This window comes from Phaeoacremonium minimum, assembly GCF_000392275.1.
Source record: "Phaeoacremonium minimum UCRPA7 unplaced genomic scaffold PA7_03_scaffold_110, whole genome shotgun sequence".
Taxonomy (NCBI): domain Eukaryota; kingdom Fungi; phylum Ascomycota; class Sordariomycetes; order Togniniales; family Togniniaceae; genus Phaeoacremonium; species Phaeoacremonium minimum.
In genome coordinates, this window is record NW_006921017.1 from 250,557 (window position 1) to 275,132 (window position 24,576).

Genomic DNA, 24,576 nt, shown 5'->3' on the forward strand with positions numbered 1-24,576 from the left:
GGCCCACCTAAAATCACCTCTAGTCCAGGTACCTACCGGCAAGTCTCCAGCCCTTTGAAACACCCCGCCAGAAGGGCAAAATTCAAAGTCACGACTCACGTCGCAATTTCCTTGACACCACCCACACCCACACTCACTCACATTGACATCTGTACCTCACCTCACCTCAACCTGGGCCTTGCACCATACAACATACAACAAGAGTAGTGGACGACACCCCATATCGAGGTAGGCTCTTCTTTCCAGACTGCAGCAGTGGCGCATACCTACATCCGCCAACTCCATTGCTGCAAGGTCCCTAACGTGGCGATTGTCGATTGTCGATCGAGGGCTGACTCCCCCCACCTTGTGTGGTCGCAGATGCCCGTCCGCATACCCTCGATGTAAAGGCTCTTCCTCCGCTACCGCACTGCACCTCACCTCTCACCTCACTCTCGATACCAGCTACTCGCACTGCCAGCCCTCTCACAAGGTGTCGCAGCTGCAGGTGGCTTATTATCAGGACTGTGCCAGTTGTCTCCTGTTTAAACGACTCCCCGCCAGACTGCCTGATCCTTCAGGTTTCCCAACTTTCGCAATCATGGCCTGGCAACCGTCTCCGGACAACCTGCGGACCTTAGCCGCCTGCCTCAAGGACTCCTTGAGCGGCTTTGACAAGGTTGCGCAAAAGCAGGCTGAGGTCGTGAGTGCTCCCACCCGTCCGCGCATGCTCTAGATGGCGATCGCAAGGTACACTTCACTAACACATCAATGTTCCTCCAGATGCTCCAACAAGCAAAGTCCTCACCTGACATCAATAACTACCTAGCATACATATTCTCTAGCTCCGAGCCGCCCCCGGGAGTCAACTTCACTGCACAAGACTACCATCTGGTTCGCTCAGCAGCCGCCATCATGCTCAAGAACAACGTGAAGACCAGCTTCAAACAGATACCAGAAACCTCGTTGCAGCTGATCAAGCTGGCCATCCCCATGGGGATTCAGGACAAGAACTCACAGATACGCAACTATGCCGGCAACATCGCAACCGAACTGATCCGCCGGGTGGGCATTTACGGCTGGCCTGAGTTCTTACCGGAGCTTCTCAAGATGATCGGCAATGAGACAGGGAATATTCCCAACGAGGGCCAAGAAGGCGCCATGGCGGCGATGGCCAAGATCTGCGAGGACAACACAAAGATGCTGGAACGGGAACAGAATGGCGAGAGGCCCTTGAATTACTTACTACCGAAATTCATCGAGGCTACGAAGAGCCCCCTCGCTAAGGTCCGCGCTCAGGCACTTACGGCCATCAACGTCTTCACTCCTCGAAAATCGCAAGCCTTGCTCCACTCGATCGACACCCTCCTGCAACACCTGTTCGTCTTGGCCAATGACACCAGCGTCGATGTTCGCCGTCAAGTCTGCCGCTGTTTTGTCCGACTCGTTGAGACTCGACCCGACAAGCTCCAACCTCACATCGGCGGGCTAGTAGATTACATCATCACTCAACAGAAGAGTGACGATGAGGACCTAGCCTGCGAAGCCGCTGAATTCTGGCTGTCCGTTGGCGAACATGAGGACTTGTGGCAGTCGCTCGGGCCTTACATTTCCAAGATCATTCCTGTTCTCCTTGACTGCATGGTCTATAGCGGTGAGGATATTGCTCTACTAGGGGGCGCTTCGGATGATGAGGATGAAGACGACCGGGAAGAAGATATTAAGCCTCAGTTTGCCAAGGGCAAGTCCGCCAGGACTACACAAACCGGCGGTGATGCTTCTGCAGACCCTGCACAAAACGGCAATGCCTACGAAAAGCTGGCCAGCATGGATGACGACCTGGAAGAGGGCGAAATCGAGGATGATCTTGACGATGGTGATGAGAATCCCGATGAGCGATGGACAATCCGGAAATGCTCTGCAGCTGCACTAGATGTTTTCGCGCGCGACTTCAGGGATCCTGTCTTCGAAAGCATCCTGCCGTACTTGACCACGAATCTAAAGCATGCGGAATGGCCATATCGTGAGACTGCTGTTCTTGCGCTAGGCGCTGTGGCTGAGGGCTGTATCGATGTTGTTTCCCCTCATCTGCCCGAATTGGTCCCATATTTGATCAGTCTTCTCGATGACCCTGAGCCTGTTGTCCGCCAAATCACCTGTTGGACATTAGGACGTTATTCAGCATGGGCAGCTGAACTGACCGATCCTGGCCAGACACACTCGTTCTTTGTCCCAATGATGGAGGGCATCCTCACGAAGATGCTCGACAAGAATAAGAAAGTCCAGGAGGCCGGTGCATCTGCAATGGCCAACCTGGAGGAGAAGGCTGTTGCGAACCGACTTGAGCCCTACTGTGGGCCGATCATCCAGCAATACGTGCGCTGTTTTGGAAAGTACAAGGACAAGAATATGTACATTCTCTACGACTGTGTACAGACCCTGGCAGAACGGATCGGCCCTGTTTTGGCATTGCATGAGCACGCGAGTGTGCTCATGCCAGCTCTGATCGACCGATACCAGAAGGTTACGGATCAAAACCGGGAGCTGTTCCCTCTGCTGGAGTGTCTGTCGTTCGTTGCTATGGCCTTCGGCGACGCGTTCTCTCCTTACGCACAGCCCATATTCAGGAGATGTGTCAACATCATTCACCAAAACCTTGAGCAGTCCATGGCAGCTGTCAGTAATGCCAACTTCGATCAGCCTGACAGGGACTTCCTTGTCACAAGTCTGGATCTACTAAGTGCCATCATTCAAGCTCTTGATGACAACAAGGCGACAGAGTTGGTTGCAGATACCCAGCCGGCTTTCCTCGAGCTGCTAGGCTTCTGTATGGAGGACCCCGCCGATGAAGTCAGGCAATCAGCTTACGCACTCTTGGGTGACTGCGCGAAGTACGTCTTCCCTCAACTGGAAGCGCGGTTGTCATCTCTCATTCCGATTCTACTGAAGCAACTAGATCTTGATAACATCCTGGACGAGGAGATCGACGCTGGCTTTAGTGTAGTCAATAACGCGTGCTGGAGTGCAGGCGAAATTGCCATTCGCCATGGGAAGGGTATGGCTCCTTATGTCGCTGAGCTTCTACAGCGCTGCGTCGAGATCATCACCAACCCACGAGTACCCAAGGGTGTGAATGAGAACGCTGCCATCGCACTAGGTCGCCTTGGTCTTGAGAATGCTGAGTTGATGGCACCGCATCTTGGTACCTTCGCCGAGGAGTTTTTGACATCAATGGAAGACGTCATTGTCACAGACGAGAAGGACACTGCTTTCAAGGGATTCACGAATGTCGTTGCGCAAAACCCCCAGGCCATGGAGAAGGTACTGCTGCAATTTTTCAAAGCCATCGCTCAATACGGTGACGACTTGACATATCCAAACCCTCTCAGGGGCGAATTGAAGAAAGCATTTCAGGACGTAAGTTTTCGTCTGGATCCAACAGGGTGATCGGCTCATTTGCTAACCATTCTCACAGGTCATCAATGCCTACCGGCAAATGATGCCTCAGTTCACCGAGTTCATCGCTCAGTTGAAGCCTGAGGATCAATCGGCACTTAAGGCGAAATATGCTATCTAGGCACCCCTGATTTCTGGCAAGATTTCTTCTAGCTGGGTCGAAGTGTTGGTGGTCAATGAAACATCTTGCACCGTACAAACACACATTACACGTAGATAGTTTTCGAACCCCTTAATACCCTTGCTTCCAGCCAATGCTGCATGTCTACCAGATAGCTGGAGATATTAGTGGCTGCTGTGAACAAAACCATCTACCACATCTCAGTCCACCTTACACTTGTCTCCTCAATAGTAGTGCCGACTTATGGGCTACGACGAATACCTGTTTGGTGGTCACGCACGGGTGCTACGACATGGCGCAGGTGAAACGGCGAGGACTGGGAGAGTGCTCGAGCGGTGGGACGATATTCGAGGAGCAGGAACGCGCGTTCGTCCCCGATACCTGAACTACTTGGTAATCACTAAACAGCGAGCGTTGTGATGACGCGCTGCACCTTTCCCTTGGTTTTTGGCGGACACAGTTGAGATTTTCTATCTATCTATCTAGTGAAGCATGAGGGCGAATAAAAGGGGGCCAGGTCAGGAGACAGCCAAAGTGTCTGAGCGACAGCGGCTATTTGCAATTTTTTGAACGTTCGACGTAGATAGACCATAACCCCGTAGATAGGATCTCTAGCGATCACCATTCATCCATCCACCTATCCATCTAGAAATATCAAATGAAGTATGGCGAGAGCGAAAGATAGCTCTGAATGTTTAAGTCCCAGTTCGAGTTCACTTAGCTAGTGTTGAAATAGTCTACCCCTTTACCCCTTTCTGGGCTACTATCTGACGGAAGCTGCCCCCTCTGCATTGATACCATATTCATTGCAAGACACTCAATGGCCGGCTCATCACTCCGCTCGGAGGCTATAGCACGGTAGTTCCCAGTCTTCATGCCCAACCGATAATAATTACCGTCCTGTAGTTAGATGAAGAGCCCTCGAGTTCACCAGTCTCGCACCCATTTTCTGGCACCTCGTCTTGTCTCCCGCTCTAGGCGAGTTATTTTCCAGGCCTCCTTTCTCGGTTGTGTGCTTTTCTTCGGCTCACGCAACCGAGAGCGGGATGCCACGATGTGTGTCTGCGGAGTAAGATCAGGTCATGGTGGGTGGCACAGAGGGGGGCAGGAGAAGCGAGGCAGAGAGGCAGATCTCACTTCGCAGCCGGTCTCGACGCGGTCGCATGGTGGCTGCTTACATGGAATTTTATCTCTCTTGAAATGTGTGCCTTTGGACGGGGCAAGAAGGGGGGGGAGGGGTGGCTTCGGACTCGGCTGGGCTGATTTGAGCCGTACTGTTCTCGTCTCGTCTCGCGCGCAGACGGACCAAGGGCGTGAAGTCCAGTTAGCCTACGGGCCTGCTTTTGCTCTTTACCTGGCAGCAGCCCCAATCTACCGGCCGGACGCCACTGAGATCTTGGCGTCCGGGCTCGATGGCAGACGGTGGCACCTTCTGTAGGGCTGACGGGGAAGCATCGCCTGCATTGCCGAAGAGTGCGCATGGCGGGTCGGGGGAGGTGGGCCGTCCCAGGCGTGGCATGTTGGCAGCAGCCATATGTTATGCAGCTCAGAGGTCTGCGAACTATGGGAAAAGGACCGCGCATGGGGTGGGCTCACGGGGTTGGTGATGACTGTCTCTCTTTAGCATGGGGAACAGGAATTACTTGTGAGAGTCCGTCGGGGCAGACTCTGGGTTAGCCATGTGGGTGTGCTGTCACGGCTCGAGGGCATGTCAAGTGGCCAGTGTGGTCGTCCTGAGGGTGGTAGACGCGCAGTGTCTCTCCTGCAAGTAAGAGTTGCGTTGCAATAAGCGCACAACTCTGAGAAGGTGACACCAAGTCTACGATAACGGGTCCTTGTGCAACGAACGTAGCCGAGCTTGAGCCCGTTTTCTTACTCTCAAGAGAGAAATCTCAACCCAACTACCGAACAAGGCGGAGCACTGGTAAATGAGTAAACATTGGGTCAGTCTAAGCTTGGCCCCCAGGTTGTTTAGCTACTTAGGAGTTGATTTATGGAGGCAGTAGAGACATAGGAGTGAAATGAAACGCATCTATCGCACGGAAAGGCCGACTTCCCGTTCCAGATTCCCTCATCTCAGGCAATATATCAGACATTTGGAATACGCCTGATGCGTCCTGCATTGCTACTACGTTTCTATCTGCCCGACCGCGGCTAATCTAGCGGTGTGTAGGGGATGGAGCGGCCGACTGAACACCACAGTCCGCCGTTCAGTAGCCCTCAAATCCCCCTTTGTGTAACCACTAAGCGCGTTGTGTAACTCTGAAAAGTCTCTGACAACTCGGCTAAATTGCAAATGTAACCGGTCGGTGGTCGCACAGTTGTCTCTGCTCTCTCTGCCCGCTGCACCTGCCGCCCTCTCGGGCTGCTGCCATAGGCTCGCTGAACGAGCAAGAGCCTTGGTTGGTGTCTTTCTCGCCAACCTTTCCCGCTCTTCTCGCTCGACCGATGCACCGCTGACTTGTCCTGATATGAAGCAACTTTATCCGGGGCTCGGACGATGAGAAAGAAGAAAAAGGGCGCCTCGCAGGAAGAGCAATAGGCAAGACCAACCTTGCTGACTGCAGCAACTTGCCTTTGCTGGCTGCAAGACACTGCAAGCCACCAACTTGTTTTGATGCCTCTTCGTGACGTGACTTGCGGCACAGCGAGCCTGGACTTTCTTCGGTCTCTCTGCCGCGCCCGAGTGCTTCTTGCCTGGAGATGAGGCATCCGTCCTGCCCAATCGCATATTATCTCAGGGACCAACAACAACTTAATCTCAATTGACACGTCACCTCGGGGGGTTGAGTTAAGAGTGTGCCTAAGCCTGAGTTTCGACGACCCTCATGTAGGGCTCTGCCTCGTGCGACGCGAAGACGGCACATCCCACAGGAGGATGAAGGCAGGCGAGGCAGGAGGAGCCAGCATCGACGCAGCTTGCACACACACAGCAACTCTAATCCCCCCTGATCTGATGGGCATATACCCCGTGATTCTCATCATCCCAGCACGATATCAGCCGTGACCGCACCGTGCCGGCACAGTATCAATCGGACGACGTGAGAGCTGGGGAGCTTAAAGCGGCGACAGGCTTTGGCAATGCCCAATGCCTGGTAAATGCCAAGGGAAGACCCTCACTTGAGATGTCACTCACTCTCTCTTCCCCCTGAGTCAAGCTCAGCCCTGGAGCCCGAGAGCGTCATCAACTCGGGGCGCGGGTCTCAGATTCAGGGGCGCCGGGGGGCCGTTGGATTGCTGACTCGGGGCATCTGGCTGCGCAGGTAGGCTCACTCCCTCCCTAGAGGGTAATCTCCTGCGCTGGTCTCGTCACATTGCTTTGGGCTGTGCCGATTGTCTTAGACGCAACAGGCCAAAAAGCAACAACAGAAAGGCCCTAACCCAGGAAACTCCATCGTACTTTTTCCTGGAGGAGCGGAGCCCACAGTTGGGTTTTTTTTACCTAGGTAGTTTCTGCTTAGGTCTGTAGATCACTCAACAGCTCTCGAGCTCTCCTGCTTTGTCCCCAGGACAAGCCGCGCTAGTGGCAAAGCAGATGGGGACAGGAAAAGGACCCTGAAACACTCGCCGGGCGTAAACTGTCGAAACAGCTCGCAGAGCGAAAGGGTATCCGGATAGCTGGGAATGGGCGAAGAACGGGGAAGTCGCCGGGGAAGTAAGCAGTTTCGGGCCGTCTGCGATTTGACATGACGTGGCGGACGGGACTCAGCCACGGGGGGTGACGGACAGAAAGACGTAGAGACATAGAGATAGAGAGAGGGAGTATAGGGGGGGGGATAAGACAAGGAGAATGGGTGAGAAGGTGGAAAGAGTGCAACTTTCAGCGCGAATGTTGCTGCCTAGGAACTAAGAGGGCTAGCCTTGCATTGCAAGGCTGACGGCGCGAAACTTGGGGGTAACCCGGATCCGCCAAGCAGAGAGCAGAGATGCAAAGAAGCAAGCCAGAGGCGAAGAACAGTCGCTGAATTGAACGTTGCAGCGCAGGTAAGAGCGCAATTAGGGTTGGACACGGGACTAAGACGGTCATCGACGAGGACGATCACCCTTTTCAGCAGTAGCGAGAACATTGGCTGGTTCGCTGATATGGCCTTTTTCAGGTACGGGCTGACGAGGATCGTCGCGTGCGTGCGGAATCGCTGCGCCTTACGAGCGGAACCGCCGTTGCCCATAGGTTCATGCTCTCTGTCCGGAGCGCAGCGTAGCGGTAGGGAAGGTGGAAACCTTCCTCTTCCAGGGAGGAGAGGAGGACAGCATGAACACAAAGGCCGGGTAGCCACGTCGGAAATTTTTTGGTCTATCGACGGAGGGCATGATGCGGTGGCAGATTGAATAGGACAGGACAGTCCAGCACGCAGAATGGTGTGTGGATGATGGGGAGGGATTGGATGCTGCAGCCCGGATGATCGGAATTTAGTTGCGTGAGAGCCCGTGCAACAAGATCGACCAGACGAATGCCAGGCGCAACTCCGCTAGTAGGTATCATGGGAGGGCGACCTCTTGGATGAGGAGGACTGCGAAGGAGCACGTACATCTGTCTGTCTGGCTGTCTATCTGTCTGGTTAGATTGTCCTGCATGCTCAACCTGATTCTGCCCATTTAAATAATCATGTCTCACAAAGTAGACGAGCAGCAAATGATGCTCATGCACGTAATCAAACACACGACCGAACCTTCTGCTGCGGTGGCACTGAAGACTAATCCAGAAGTAAGTAAGTAATCGTGAGCGTAGAATTCGGGATTTGGTGGAGTGATGTTGACGCCGTTGGACCCCGAATCACTACCGCCGCCTTCATCTACACTTAGACACGCCGCGAGCCAGCAGCGTTGGAGGAGTTGGATCAGGCCTCCCATCCGGACCAAAATTGGCATCGGATGAGGACCGGCTCGCCGACGGCATCCGAGAAGATACGGGCCGTTTGGGCCTTGCGTGGGAGGAGAGGCAACGATCAATCATGATATGGCGCCCCTCCCCGGATATCGCTCGCTACCTACCTTATGCATTGAAGGCAAGAGCTCGCGATTGTTGGGGGCACTGCAAGTTCTATCAGAAAAGGAAAAGGCGGTGGTAAGCAACACCATTGGCCCGAGAGCTTCTGCACGGCCCTGTATAGAGTATTGCTCCTATGATGCAGCACATGGCATGCATGCGTGTGTAGTGGATGTGTATATGTGCGTGCCGCCGCCCGGCGGTGGTTCAAGAAGGTCCCCTCTTACCTCGCTTGCTGGTGATATGATGTGATGTGCTACGATGTGGATGGTGAGCGAGGTCTAATGAGGCTAGTTGCACGATATACGTTCATCATGCAGCACGATGTTTAGGCAATTGTGGGATGGAGAACTAGATAGTGTAGATAGATAGATAGGGAAAGAAGCATGAGATGTGAGCGAGAGAGTAGGAAGACGATGCATGGCGGTTTGCACTGCATCTGCTTGAGCCCATCACATGGCCAAAGATGGCCTACCGTATTGGGCAATAACGTTTGTCTCCGTCTATATTTAGAGACCGGCTAGCGAGGAGGGAGGGGGAAGCCAGGGAGCCAGGGCGAGCGAACTACGGCTAACCAGCCAGAGCCAGAGCCAGGGTCCTTGAAGAAAGCGGAGGGCCAAGGGTTCGCGTGCGCACCCAACCCAACAAGACAAAAGACTTGCAATGACTTGCCGGGACAGTCGGCAGCGTGCAGGCGTACAGTAGGTGGAATAGTGTGGACTCCATACATGCCAGTAGTAGATAGCAGCATACATGAGAGAGAGCCCTTTCGTCATGAAAAGGGCCCGACGGATGGGCAAGTGACAGCGGATAGGTCAGTGCCCTTCAGTAGCGTCTCGTGCTACTGTAGCTCTGGTCGTCTCGCATGGTCTTGCATGGCCTTGCATGCTCTCTTTCAGACTTCGATTTTCTTCAATTCCCACTTGGGGCTTTGGTAATGATCTGATAATGCTCTTTCGAACGGGGGGAGAGGGGTTCACGCTACGGTCGTCCGGCCGTCCGCTTGCTTGGATAGCCTATGGGCCCCCCGGGAAAACCAGCATGGCGGGCAAGGCTATCTCGAGAACAACACCATACTTAGCTTGACGAGCCTAAGATAGGTAGTGCCACCATGTATGTAGTCGGGGCTGTTAGTCTCTCCGCCTGTCCGCTCGAGCCACTGTAGGTTAATTCGACGCGCCCACCCACTGTGAGCCGTTTCCGAATTCCACGCGAGCAAGATGTTGATGATCATGGAATTGGAGATTCCTTGCATGAGGGACCTTTCTCCACATGTGGAGGTAGAAATTTGCTTCTTTCATGCTAGCCACCCAGAGCTCCCCACACAAGAAGCACTGGTTCACATAGCTCACCGAATCCGCAACCGTCCGGGCGGTTTTGCCAGGGCCCAAACAGAAACAGACGCAGGCGAAGAGAGCTGAGGCCGTGGTTGGCTGGCATGGGGCGTTGACTGACCATTTCGCCCTTGTCGCCGCACCCACGGCCGCCATCGGTCGTGACAATCGCTGTTGCTGAGATAATAAACCTGGTCTAGCGATGCTCGCACTGCAGTAGATTGCCTCCTGGCCACCGCCTCTTCACCGCTCTTGGATGGAGTAATGGCCCTTTGAGAAACTCAAATGCGCTTGTCCAACGAGTTACAGCAGCGTGCCACGATGATTGAGCCAGGCTATGCTGTTCTGTACTGTACTGTAGCATTAACGCCGACAGAAAAATTCGCCTTGCCAAGCGTTGATGACTATTCACCTCGGCGCGTCTTTCTGCTTGTGGCATAACGTCGTGTTGTTTAGTAGAGGATGAATCAGAAATGTGTCGTTCCTTACTTAAGTCACAGGTAAGGGAAACCACATCTCCGACTGTCACTATATGCCGGGGTCTTGCAACTAAGGTAATCCGTGACAAAACAATCGCCAATTGAAGAGGTGATTCTGCACCTAGCTGTGTAAGGCGATGTTGATTGGGCTGCAGCCCGGGCAGGTAAGGCCGAGGTGCCCCAGATCAGTCTAAAAAGACCAACAACATCAGATTATGTTGTCATCCAAGTGTCTATTATTTTTTATTCGTCTGCCTAACGCGAAGCTTTGTTGAATGCAGTTGGGTCGACGAACTAGCTAAGTTGGTTCCGCGTGCCGGTCGCCTTTTTCTTCTAGTTTGGGCATAATGTTGCCGTCCCCGGAATCCAGCCAGCTTAACTAGGCCTGGTGGGTTCAGTGCTGGTGAACAAGACAGGCAAGTCCAACAGTGCCGAGAAGGGATCAATCAGATCCAAGAGCCGACTGCTGCATCAAGGGAGATCTTCGGTAAGCGGAGCGGAGCTGGTGTCTGAGATGTATGCGACACACACACTGTACGGTATGTCGTCAAGCGGGATCTGGGCTGGGATGCGATGGGATGACAGCCTGTCAAAAGCACCAGGTAGTCATAGTTGGTCATGGTGAGCAGGGGCGTCATAATCACGGTACGGGTGAGGCGCGGGCAAGTCAGGCGAGCATGTCAACTTGGAGGATATGCAATGAGTAGTCATGATGCTGATTGTTTCGGGCATGGAACGTTGCCTTTGCGCGGGCAAAAATGCATGCGAGCCAGCGAAATGTGTGTGAGAAAAAAATATTTCGCGCATCTTGGACTTTTGTGCACAGCAGCGGAGCAGCAAGCAGCAGTCACTCGGCCGAGGCTGGCTCAACATGCGGCCAGGAAGGGCTTAGGCTAAGAAATGCAAAAGAAGGTTAACTTCAAGAATAGAAACAAACTAGCACCATCTAGGAATAGCGGCGAAACGTCGCGGCACGCCATGGCGCTCGGTGCGAAGAGGTGGGCTGCTTAGGCGCACTGGGGGTCTGCGTGCTGGTCGTACACAGTGCACACTCTGAGCGCCGTGGACCTCGCTTGACCACCCGTGAGTTTTGGGTTGTTGCTCGCGCTGTTGAGTCGTCGGGCACTAACCTGCCCTTCACAGCCACAGGGGTCTAACGAACCGTGTCCTGCCCTAGCAAACCACCAAACGACACAACGGAGCATGGACTGGTCACCTGAAACGCCTCTGTCATTCCACGAAGATACAATCAGTACCCACACGTCGTTCCATGTGTTCCATACATCGCGCTTGACGCAATTAAAGCCAAGGGTCCTATGTGGGATAGGGCTCAAGACATCACTGCGGTCTGGCCATCCCGAAGACATCATGAGTCCCGTCGCGAGGTGCCCTTCCCCTGTGTTGAGTGTTTGTCTAGTAGATGAGGATTCATTCCCTGCGACACAGGAAGAGCTGTTTTCTACGGTGAAGGACGATCCCGGGTCTTGATACACCGTACAGGACTCGATGATTGGGGTGATCCTGACACTAATCAAAGCGGCCAAAGCGACTAGGTCTTGGGAGATCTGCGCACAGCACGCGATATACCTTGAATCGCGGTTCGCGTCGTGAAGCAAAGCAGATCAGATCACCAGGCACCGAGTTGTGGAACCCACTTGGCTGCATGGCCCTTCTCGTCGCGCCAGGCCTGGCACAGCGATGTCGCCGGGTCAAGTGGACGCAGGGAGAAGAGGCCTCGGCAACTCACAGGCGATCGTCATTGGCGACGGAGCGACAATGCTTCCATGGGCGGCCCCGGAATGGGGGAAAGGAAGGTAAGTGAAATGATACAGTAATGCAAGAGGCTATCGCCAACCACCTGCCCAGCCTCTGTCTTCCGCTGAGGGTACTGAGGTCGTCCAGAAATGGCAGTCCCTAAAGGATTGACCAGGGCTTGAGACTCCGGGCTGGCGGGCCAAAAATGGACACGAGAAACTGCTGTTTCATCCAACCAGAATGGTAGGTGAACAGACCTGGACATGACCCGATCTACCACCCAGGAATGATTCTTGCAGGGGCCTGGGAGGCCCTAGCTAAACGGCTGGGTTAACAAGCGACCCTTGCCCTTAGGAGTCGAAACGGGCTGCAGCGCGGGGCGGAGCGGACAAGGGTTCTTGGGGCGTTTGGGAGGACAACATCCTACTTGACTCGGGTTCCTGAATGCTACCCTTTCCGTTACAAGAGGACCAGCGCTTGGAGCAACATCTTGGTGATTTGCTTGATGATCGTTACAGAACACGAGAAGATTTTTTTATGGCGGTCGTGCCGAAACGGCCCACCAGCGAGCAGTTTCAGAGTACCGATCCACCCGCGGGAGAGCATATAGCTTGAACTTTGTTGAGCCTGGAAACCGCTGTCCGTGGGGGAGTGGGCAGTGGAATAATGGTTCGGTTTAAGCTTTTCACCGGCGGGTGTGGGCCATGACATAATTCATCGGGGGACCTTTATCCTGAGGGCAAGGCACGAATGGGATATTCGCATGGGGGCTTTCGCGAAGAAAAAGTGCAGGGCTCTTCCCTTCAGTTACTTCAACGTTTGTGGGTAGCGTTGTCCGTTTGCCGGCGGCTTCGGTCTCTCATGCGGGTGGAGTTTCTTCATCCTAACTGGTCCGCTTGTCGTGGCCAGGAGAATCGGCCCCGGGCCATCTCCTCTGCTGGCCGGGCGAATTGTGAGCATGGTACAGTCTCTAGATCGACATGGAAAACGTTGAGCGATGTCATGGTGAGAGGCTATTTCTGAATAGCATCCTTTCCTAGTCCTCACAGGAGATGGAAACTTCCGTCCGCTCCTAGAAGCCCCATCGGCTGACAATGATTCGTTGTCCAGGCCTGGGAATAGATTTGTACGAGGAGGATGTTGCGTTAAGCAGTGCAACGAGCCACGCCTCATCCCTTGTCCATCAACTCTCTGTTGGTTCAAAGGACAGCCTATCAGAATCTTGATGGCGGGACCGTGTCATGCAGAGAGATCTGTATCCCAGGTGCGATATGATCCAAGAGAGTCTGATTTAGATCTCTTCGGATGTCGACACATTTGCAGTCCATTAACCACTTTTGGAGCGTCTTCACCCTTCACCCCGGCATGGCACGATTTCTGCTGCTGTGAAGACGCACCATGTCATGTAGAACCCTGGAACATATCTGAGCGGGGATCGGGCTCTGCTTGGGGATTGGTTGGAGTTTAGGAGGTTGGTATTGGTATAGTATGGGTCCCGTGAACGAGGCTCTTCCCATGCCTTCGACGATATTTCATGGGCCATCATGCGCACGTGCATGATGCTGTGTGCCTAGTCCTAATCAATAGTTGGAGCCCATGCCACTCGGGTTTGCGCGATGGGAGGCGTTCTGGCTGCTGCGTAACATCCTCAGCAGAAAAAAGAAGGTGAGCTGGGTAGGCTATCCTTTCCTGTCCTAGCCAGCCGTGAGTGTTCCCTGTCGTGATCTGGGTCTTGAGTAAAGCGCTCAAGCGGGGGCTCAGACTTGAAGCATCGTGTGCACGCAGACAAGAAGAAATCCTGGCGGTGAATGAGTGATATTTCCCGCTAGATTGAAATGCATGCAAGCTTTAGGCTTTTGGCGCAGCGGAGTTCACGATTGGACCATCATATAGAGGAGGAGGGGCTTTGCAGGATGCTGCTCGTCTCCTGCGGTCTGCTTGCTGGTGGATGACTAGTCGGCCATAAACGCATGTTACCACACCAGAAGGCCGGATGACTGAGAAGCCATATCCTCTCAATGAGTGACGACAAATTTGCTGTTCTGTCTCAGTGCCTGGCTCGTCTACACTCTGTCAGAGTCAATGCAGTCAACGGTCAACACCGCTGGCTTCGGCGGTTTTCTGGACCCCAAAATGTAAATGCAACAACGCCAAACTCCGCCGCCGACCAGCAATCCCACGGCGATATGAAGACGGGAAAATGTCAATTCCTTGCCATTAACGGTCGCGTTGATGATACTGCTCAACGGGGCGGTACGAGGTGGTAATCGGCCAGTTTAATCTGACACGACTGCTGCGCCCTTTCAGCAACACTCAAACTATGCATGGCTCATCGGTGCGAGGCGGCCTGTTGTCGAGCAATAGGTCCTCAGGCGCCGAAAGACCCTGAACCTGCAATACCAGGGAAGTACGCGATGTGGATCGAGCTTACCTCCCACGGGAAGGAAGATGGCGTCTCTGTGCCCGGAGAGGCCAGAAAGAAAGAAAAAAGAACATGTACCGTAATGTTATGCATGAATATGGACTGTCCGCCCTGCCCTGTGGGCTGGGATGTTACCAGACTAGACAGAAGGACATTGCTTCCAGCCGGTACCTGAGCTGAGACTATCTAGTCTATTCCTAGTTTACTTTGTTCGTAACTTTAACTGTCATCAGCATTATCATCGTCATCATCGTCAATACCGGTAGAGGCCGAGTGGGCACTAGAGACTGACCAATGGCGCGGCATCTTACTGATTCGAGCCCGCCAGGGTCGACACAGCCTCAATCGTGTCTGCTCAGGGACAAAATGCCCCAAGGTGGTTGACCTAACCAAACCTTACCATAGCTAAGTCTCATGCCTTGGGGGCGATTTGATTGGTGCCAGCAGGTATTCGGGCCATTTGAAGTGCCACACAGGCGACCACACTCTGTGGAGAGAAGCGCGCATAGGACGAGGGAGGAGAGTGGTCATTCGGGCTGCTCCTCCGCGTGTTGGCAGGGCACGACCAGCATCCCAGTCAGCGCCTCTGGGAGGCGTTTGGGTGCAGCCACAAAGCAACATTTGCAAGCTGGCGTGCTGATATAGGTGCCCGCAGTGCTGGGATATGGCGTCGCCTTACCGCCTGATACTGCCTAGAGTGGTTGATGGCGATCTTGAATCTCCGCGGTGCTGTGCTATGCTATGCTATGCTGTCTTGTGCTGTGCTGTGCCGCATGGAACGTGGTTGATGGAGTCTCGCTCGGTTTCGGACGCCTCGGCGAGCGGGTAGACAAGACACCAAGCACGCCGTCGTGTAGTCGAGTCAGTTCGGCAATTTGTCCATGTCCAAGTCGGGTAGTCTGTTGTTATAATTGTACTCAAATACCGACCGTCAGAGCCGTCTAGTGGGAGAATGGACCCGTGGACCTTTCTGACTGTCTACCCGCCATCCCCGATTCCAATTGTAGAGTAGAGAGATGGTGGTGGAGCGAGATTCCACAGGTCAACAAGTATGTCGGGTTAGGCTGGGCTGGCTGGGAAGGTACGACCGACACGGTAGAGTGCACTACCTAACTTGGTGAATGTAGACTAAAAATTACGGTATAGAACCGTTGCGAAGACAAGGGTATGGTACTTTAGTGAGTACCCAGCAAGCCAGGTACCCTGGGCAAGCAGCTTGAGATGCTTCCATTAGCGTGCTTCGAGAAATACAGTGTGAACGGTGAGAGACCCTCACAGAAATGCACAGTACAGTACCTGGTGCGTTTAGGAAGGGGGGTGGGCACATTGGCCACCACCCACCACCGATCGTTCTTTCTGCTTCTGCGAGGCCGGCCCACCGTCACCGAGAGACTGACTAGGAGTGAGACTGACACTGAGACTGAGACTGGTGAGAGAGAGAGAGAGAGAATGAGAGATTGTGTGACAGACTGCCCACCCTTCCCCGTCTTGTCACAGTCACAGTGCCACCTCTAAGTCTGTACTTCTACCTCTACCCAACTTCCTTAGGCTACTTAGGTACCTCGTCTATGTAGGCACGCCCGCCCTTTCGGCTGGACACTCTCCCACCGTCCCAAGGCGCCGGCTCACTTTGGCCGTTTTATTTTCCTATTTTTAAGCATTTTATCTGATTATTCGACCCTGTGTTGTTCTTCCCACTTCAGAAAGGTACCTGGGCCCCGCAGCGGGACTTGCCCTGCCCGCCAAGTACCCTGTTGACTTGCATCCGGGATCCCATCCTCGCCCCTGTTCCCCTTTGCAGCCAAGCGCGTGTCGACGTCAACCCACTAACATGACGCTGCCGCACACCTTCTTTGCTCCCTCCCTCGCCGCACTGCCTGCTTGGTCCTGCCCAGTCCGGTTCTGCTGGCCACCCTGTGTGTCCATCTGTGCTGTCTGTTCCTATTCCTGTTCCTGTTCCTGTTCCTGTTCCTGTTACCTGAGCCAGCCATGCCTTTCCCACAACTCCACCCTTAGGAGGGAGGTACTTCCCCTGCTGTCCCATACTGTTACTGTACCGGTACTGTACAGTACAGCCTGTACTGCTGTGATCTACCCTACCTACCTCTTACACCATGTTTTGTTAGCCCAGGCCACTACTTAAACTATGTGATCCCCCCCCAAGATGCTCGCCTCTCTTTGGTCCTCCTAGCCAACCTGCCATCAACATCGACAACGTCAGCCCCGTCGCTGCAACTCCCAACCCACATTCGCTTTAAGCACCACCTGAGGAAGTCCTCGTCGACTCCTGTCATTCGCTTTTTCTTTTCTTTTGGAGCTTTGGAGATCTTTGCACGAGAACGGAACGGTATTACTACTATTTCGCCAGTCGTCATCCTCGTCTCTGTTCTGCCTGTGCATCATCATCATCCTAGTCCCAAGCCACTTACTGAGCCTGACCATCACCAATTATCTATTAAAGCCTCTCTGCTCCCACACTTGAAGGGAATATAAAACCCGAGCCACTGCCTTGATCTGAACTAGCTGCTCTCCACGCTTCTTCTCAAGTGCCGTGCCGGGGCAGATGAGTCTTTCATAAAGGCTTCGGTTAACACTTCACCTTCGTTAAGTCCTTTGTCATTACTCACAAATCATCCCACGATCGCTACTCTCGTTCGCTCTGCGGAAGGGGGAGAGAATTAAAAACTAGACGGCAAGCAAGAGATCCCGAGTTCAGCAGCTTGGTCATCGCCTTCAAACTTTCGAGGTCCATCCAAGAACTTCACCACTTTTTTAACGCCGAAGGAACGTCTTGCCGCTTTAGACTCGAGGTTTCGGACCTTCACCCACTGTGCCCACCCCGGATTGCCTCTTATTAAGAGACATCCCGCGCCTCATCAATATAAGTCGGCCTCGGGTGCAGCCTTGTGTCTTCCCGTCCGACCTCAGCACACTCGCTATCCCATAGCACGTACTCTCGTGCCTCGATACACTTCATGTAAGTTCGTTTGCTATATCATCTACCTTGTGTACCCTCCTCCTCTTCCTCGATGCCTCCCTTCTCAGACTCCCAACCACTTACCTCACCATCTCAATGGCTTCGTATACTAATATTGTCCCTTCAAGTTCTCTCGTTAATTCTTCACCAAAGCTACTAGCAATGGCTGGTCCTGGCGGCGGTCCTCCTCGTAGGAGGTAGGTTCCAACTTATGCTATTTGTTCCCCAACAACTCCAGGCACTGATAGTTAGTGTAGCCACACCAAATCCCGCAAGGGCTGTGATACTTGGTATGCTCTTACTATCTTGTCCCCCTCCCAGTGCCTCGTACATCCGCTAAGACCTCTTCAGCAAGCGTCGACACATTCGATGTGACGAGAACTTCCCCCAATGGTAGGTGCCTTGTTCTTGAAGGCAGGCTAGAACATATGCTAATAATCTCTCAGCCGCAACTGCACGAAGCACAAGATTCGCTGCCCGTACAACGATGTCCCTGTCCCTGAGGACAGGTCTGCCACCCCTGACCGGCCTGATCTCATGTGGACTCCTGAAATCGAAGCGACCATTGAGCAATGGCAGCGCACTGGAGTTTTCCCATTCCCAAGCCTCAACATCTATCCTGCACCAAATCCGCAGTATCTGTCCATTGAAGATATGCGCTTGATTCACCATGTTGCCTCTATCAGCCACCAGCTCGGCACTGTCGACGCCAATGGGTTCACACTTTGGACCCGCCAAATTCCTACGTAAGGCTGATCTCCCGATACCCTGTTATGTGGCGCAATTGCCTGACAAAGTACATCGTCCAGGATCATCAAGATTGGTGCTACCCAGAGCTATGTCATGCATGCTCTGCTCGCGTTCTCTGCCATGCACATGGCGTTCCTCACCGACTGCCCCCTGGTCGGCAATATGGCCTATGAGCACCGCGGCATTGCTTTGAAAGGATTGCAGGAGGCCATCGGCACTTTCTCGAGAGAAACGTCGGATGCTGTGCTTGCGGCATCCTTGGTGCTCTCGTGGCAAGCCACAGATTGGTAAGCCAATATACTGCAACTTCCCGCGTCATTGGTAACAAGACTAATCTCGTTATAGGCGGAGCTGGACCCAACTCATGCAAGGAACCCGCTCAGTAAGTCGCACATAGGACTAACATGGAAAGTTTTCACTTCTAACTAGATGAAAGGTCATCGAGGCCATGGACCCCTGGAAACACGAGTCACAATTTGGCGATTTCATTGCCGAGACCAACACGTTCCCAACTGCTCCACCATCGCCTTCACCAGATCACAGACCCAGCCAACCGCGCAAAGAGGATATTGATTATTTCCAGCGAACTCTAGCCCAGCTGCAGAAGGTGGAGGCCCACCTGAAGCAGAATCGCGAAGATACCAAGTCAATTCAGCAGTTGATGAACTTCCTGAAGGGATCTCGCAAGGTCAGCCCCACGCTCTCTATTGCCCAGCAATTTGAGCGTCTTCGCCCATTGAGGACTTGGCTGTTCTGGCTTCCGGTCATGTATCTGCAGCAGACCGGCGGTTCTCCAAGTGCCTTGATCATCATTGCACACTACTACACAGTAGCGATCTTGATGGAGCGTCTCTTCCCGGAGATTGGGGCTGCGTACTTCGGTAGTCTCTCAATTGGGCCAGTGGAGGAAATTGCTCGTCGCCTGCTTTCTTTCAACGTCTCTGGTGATATGGAGGGCGATCTTCAGTCACCACTGCGCCTTATGGAGTTCCCTATCGACACGGTCAACGAGTTCCGCTCTCGCATGGGCTGGATTCAGCCTGCACGCACCCCATCGTTCCCTCAGTTCAACCCGCCAAATTTCTACACAAATGAGGATGTGCAGATGCCCATGCCCCCCACGACCTCAGAGTACCTGCCGTACGGTGACAACCCTGCCTTCAGCTATAGCACCGAGGATTTGTCAGTCCTGACCACCGACTCGGGTCCAAGCAGCGCGATTAGCCCGCTTCAATTGTCCTCCTCCTTCAACAATCAGCAATATTTGGGCATACCTAGCCCCTCTTACGGCGGGTATAGTCCGGCTTCCAGCACATTTGGTGATTTTGGTGATACCTCCTCCATTGTTTACAGCGATGCGGAAGAGTATGGGTCCTTTGATATGGGGTTCGCCCCCAACACCCCGGCTATGGGCGGGCCAAGCAGCTACGGCGTCGGGTTCGTCTCTCCAATCCAGACCGTGTGGATCTAAGTCTTTAGACGGCAACCACACCGGCCGCACGCCCTTGGTTGGAAGGGAAAAAGTGATTGACCATTGGCGGGCAGGGCTTCTTCTTCCTTGTTGAGTTCTACTCCAACGTATCCCCCACCGGAGGATCCGTCTCTTCTGCTTTCTACGTCTCTGCCAGCTGCAGCTCCCTCTCCGTTTCTCGCGCCTGAACACTTCGGGATGCTCCCGCTCCCGGAATCGCCTGTTCCCTCTTCTATCTCCCCGTTTTCGCATCATCGACACAATCTCTCTACCTCTTCCGCTCCGCCCACTGTTCAGGATAAGGGAAAAGGGAAGGAGAGAGCTAATTAGCTTCACTCTCACCTCCACATCTATGCCGCTACCAAATTTTCGAATCAACTTTTAATCTGCAATCGAGCTGGATGCTCGATCTTCTTCTCCCAACACCTGACGCTACTGTACACCACGTTCCTTACCCAAAAGGATCACCATCCATGCCGCTTCTGCGCTATTACGCTCCTTACGACGATCAACGCAACGAACTTTAATCTGTATTACATAATACATACGACGCTCCTTTGTTCAGCATCAAAGATACCCAACTTAGAAACTCTCCTTTTTACAATTGCATGGATGGATATACCCCGGCATAGACACTCCTTTGGAAACAGCCCAAAAAATATGACGATATTTCGGCATAGACACGCTCCTTACGGATATGATGATCACGATACCCGAATGCATAGCGACCACCTCATGTGTTTTTGCGTCGATTGGCGGCGCCCCATTTTGTCAGCGTTGGAACAAAAAGTCAAAGGTCGCGGATCTTGACACAACTGGATGCATTGGGCGGCGTTCTCACTGTTTACTGATTTTTGATTTAATAAGCGTGTTAGCATTGTTTTTCTGCCCTTTTTTTTTTTCTCTCTCGTTTGGATCTGAAGCCGGCGCTCTCTGAAGCTAGCCGATGCACAAGGGAAATATGGGCGTTTTCATAAAGCACATCTGATGGATATACATTGGGTCTCTTGTTTGTTTCCATGACGAGAAGAATGTTGCCCAATGAGAGCGAACACGGACGATGACAGAGAATGCCAACTTGAGCGCACCACATATTTACACGCTAGGGCGCTCAATTGAAGAGAGGACTAGGGGCTTATCACCGCCGCTTCGGCTGGTGCCGACTTCAACTCGGAGTGTCTGTGGTCTTTACTGGACCCAGGCCGAACGGGCAAATCTACAAGGCGGCACCGGCGCGGGTGCTTGGCCTCGGGAATCTAATAGATAATATTCTAATGTTAAGCAAACGTGTCTTGTCATTTGGCATCACCGCACACACACTACTTCACTGGGCCTTTTCTCACTCATGCTATTCTTCCTCTTTACCACTACTTGTGACTATTCCGCGCCTGTTGTCAGCCTATCTGTCTCTACCTCACTTTCTCTTTGTTGCTACCGCGCCTTTTTTCTTCCTGCCACAAATCACAAGTGTGTGCTTCTCATCCCTGCTCGCAGTTCGAGCGCGACGGACTCCACCGGATACGAGGTCGACCTAGCCAGCCCCGGAAAATCAGTGTGTGACTGGTACCCCCCTGACCCATCACCCAACCACCCGCGCCCCCGCGACTGCTGCGGCCTACTGCACCACTGCTTTCACTCATCTGGGTCCTACTGTTCGTTCTCCAAGCGACGGGGGGCTGCCTCCTACCCACGTAAGGTCCGCCCACGCCAGGTGACGGAGTAACTGAGCCTAGCATCGTGAGAGGACAGTCCCGAAATAGCACAACCTCGGGAAGAAGGTGTCTCCCATGCCATACAGCTTGGATCTCCCTTGTTCGTCGGCGTCATTGCGGTTGCTTGCCGCATCTAGAGATAACCTTCGGGAAAGCAAGGTCCCTTCTCTTCAGATCGAGAGTCTCATTTGCTTACATATCTGACATCGGGAGACGAGGAGGCTCATCAGCCCTATTGGGCTTGTTTCATGAGAGGCTGACCTTCCACTTCCCGTACTCGCCAAGCGTCACTCTGCTGGCTCACGGCGGTAGAGAGCCTACACAATGCTTCCTCTCCTCCCAAGGGCAGGGATCGTGACTATACGATTCGGCGGTATTTGGACCCAACCTAAGCCCATTTCTAAGGTTCGTACCGCTGTGATAGACTTCTTACTATGTACCACCGTGCCATCGGTTCGGGTCTCGCAGGACTATTGTAGTCTGCAAGGTTATCTTCGTTCCTGGCTGACTCGTCCTCTGCATTCTTTGTCCTTGTTCATTGGAGCCAAGCTGCTTGCGCATGTGGGCGCCAAAGGCGGAATACATAAGGACTGACTAACCAAGCACACACACGCACACATACTACAAACTGCCTGTGCAAGGGGTTAGGACAGGCAGGGCCGGTCCGCATGAATCCCAGCATCGTATTTACACCAGGGCGTTCTTTAACGCCGGGGGAAAACGAGGACCGTATTCCCAGCCGCCGGTCCATCTTAGCATAGCTCGACGATCGTTTCGTTCGTGATGAAGACCCCGTCATGACTAGCCGAGAAAGGCGTGGACGCCGGGATGAGAGAGTATCAGAGATGGTTCATATTGCGCGACATCACTAAGGACAATGTTGATCATGGCTCTAGTGTAGCAATCGTCTATACGACGGACGGAGAATAGCAATGAGAGAAAATAAGTTCCGACACTTACTAGTGTGTCTGTCACAAAATTGCTGTCCCGTATTAGCGCTGGTCGCCGGAGTGGGTGCCGTTGCTGGTACGGCGATGGTACTATCGCCACGCGTGTGGTGTACACTGGTGCGCCACTGGCCATGCAGCACGAATGCAGGCGAAGCCTGTGTTGCAGTCGCTCATCATCTACTTAAAGTAGAAGGAGAGCGACTGAGTAATGTCAGACATGAATGGTCTGAGGCCATCGTCGGGTCATTCCCCCTATTTCTCCTGGCGACGCCTCGTCGCCTGTCCGTCTGTCTCTAATCTCACCGCTTCCCCTGGCTCTTCATCGTCTCTCCAACCTCATTGGAGCCGGCCTCCCGCTGTCTGTGAACTAGGTTGTGTACTTCGTACAGTGCATGGCTTTATTTTGGATAGACGGCATGTCCCCACCGCTTGGGTGATCCTGACCTTGGGTTGTACTGGTCGATGTCTCTCAGGGGGGAGGACTCCAGCATGGTATACCAGGCTGGTAGTACTTGCTGGACAATAGGCTGTTTCTGATGTTCCATGATGATCTTCCATTTCTTCCCTTTGGCCCGTCGTTCCGCAACGGACCCCAAGTCAAGCAGTACAGCATCGACTTAAGCAGACTTAGGTCATAGTAGGCAAACATAAGAACTCCTAGAACAGCAAACTAGGGCCACGTACCGGCGGAGACCAGGACGTCGGAGTGATAGTTCCTTGTCATTACTCATGCAATCTCCAGAATACCTCCCTTCCCCTGCATCTTGATCTTCGAGTCATGATCTTCTACCCAACTCCTCTCCAGCCCTCATCACCATCACGCATCGCGCGGCATCGACACTACCCACCACCATTCCCAAAAGCAACACAGTGTAAACCTTGTCACGCATTTTCTTGTACGTATCCAGACGCTACGGGTGCCTTCGGACGCAATAGCAGACGCCAAGATGGGGTCAAGTGCACGGCAGGAACACACTGTACTGAGGACTCCCAAATTCCTCGCTCCCCTTAACAACGAGCTGCAGAGTCTTGGTGCCCAACCCCCTTCGAGGGTCTTGTACTCTACTTCGTGGGTTCTTGTACATGCCATGTAGAGCGTGTGACGTCCCTCCGCGGCTTCTTACCGGTTCTGTCACCGTTTCAACGACCACCACTTCCGTCGCTGCGTAACGTCGGTTAGTACCCATGTCGCTGCCTGAAGCTGTTTCAAATAGATGATGACAAGTGTCTTGCCTTTGTAGGCTAGTAAAGTCCTTCCTCTTTTCACCAGCGCAAAATCAAGCCTCGATGTGAGGTTGAGGATGGCTCTGCGTCGCTACAAGATTCGAGCCCCGAGCCAAGCCATTTTCCCTTCCTGTTTCATACTATTCTCTTCACTCTTTTTCAATTCAAACCACATTGCTATCATATAAATACGTATCTTCCAGTGGAATTTTGAACTGTTTTTTTAGGAAGCAACTCGAGGATATCACACCTCTTTTCCTTTCCCTTCGCCATTTGGCGCTCTTGTCCGAGCCTTTCTCTTCATATTTACGCAGATCTCTGGCACATTTCGATTATACCTTACCCATAGTAGACTGCTCCTCTCCCAGTCCGACGCACACATTTCATTCGGTATTTGATTTCAACCGAACTGGTGCGCTGGAGCACTGGACAACTGCTTTCGAGCAGAGGTGGTTGCTTGCCTCTTGCAAAACGACTGCTATGGCGCCTAGACATATACCCTATGGTTCGCGGACAGAAAAGAAATCTCTTTTATACCCTTTTTATCTCCTTCAACTTGAAAGGGATAGTTCTCATGGTGCTTAGATTACTTGCTTCACAACATGGTAGTTGTCCTGTTGGAGCCGCCAGAACTATATGCTGCATACTCTAATCTATGACAATTAAATTTGTCCCATCGTTGGTATAATCTCATGTCTCATTGCCAGATTCATATCGTGTTTTCATTAGGGCAATATTCGTTCCCACTATTGCTCTAGATCACTATGTACGATGCTGATGCTAACAGTCTGAAGGCTTCCTCACCACGAGTATGAGAGAAGGTGACCGATTAATTACGGATGTTGCAACTGCAAAAATCCAACTCTATTTCTGTATATTGCCGATCATAAGTCGCAAGATGCAAGTCTGTGTTGGCTCGTGTGGTGAGGCGGGTGAACTGTGTAGAGATGACATTAGAA

At 53.0% G+C, this 24,576-nt stretch overlaps 2 protein-coding genes across 2 annotated transcripts; both read left to right on the forward strand.

Moving 5' to 3' along the window:
- Positions 1-580: 580 nt before the first annotated feature.
- On the forward strand, positions 581-3,556 carry UCRPA7_1557 (putative importin beta-2 protein; the record flags this gene model as incomplete). Its single annotated transcript, XM_007914137.1, has 3 exons — positions 581-682; positions 763-3,396; positions 3,455-3,556. 3 exons carry the CDS (start codon positions 581-583, stop codon positions 3,554-3,556), a joined length of 2,838 nt encoding a protein of 945 aa, XP_007912328.1.
- Positions 3,557-17,672: 14,116 nt separating this feature from the next.
- Positions 17,673-19,731, forward strand: UCRPA7_1558 (putative c6 transcription factor protein; the record flags this gene model as incomplete). The annotated part of the gene is made up of 6 exons (XM_007914138.1): positions 17,673-17,707; positions 17,862-17,903; positions 17,957-18,256; positions 18,320-18,547; positions 18,606-18,642; positions 18,697-19,731. The coding sequence occupies 6 exons, from the start codon at positions 17,673-17,675 to the stop codon at positions 19,729-19,731; spliced, it is 1,677 nt and encodes a 558-aa protein (XP_007912329.1).
- Positions 19,732-24,576: the final 4,845 nt, after the last annotated feature.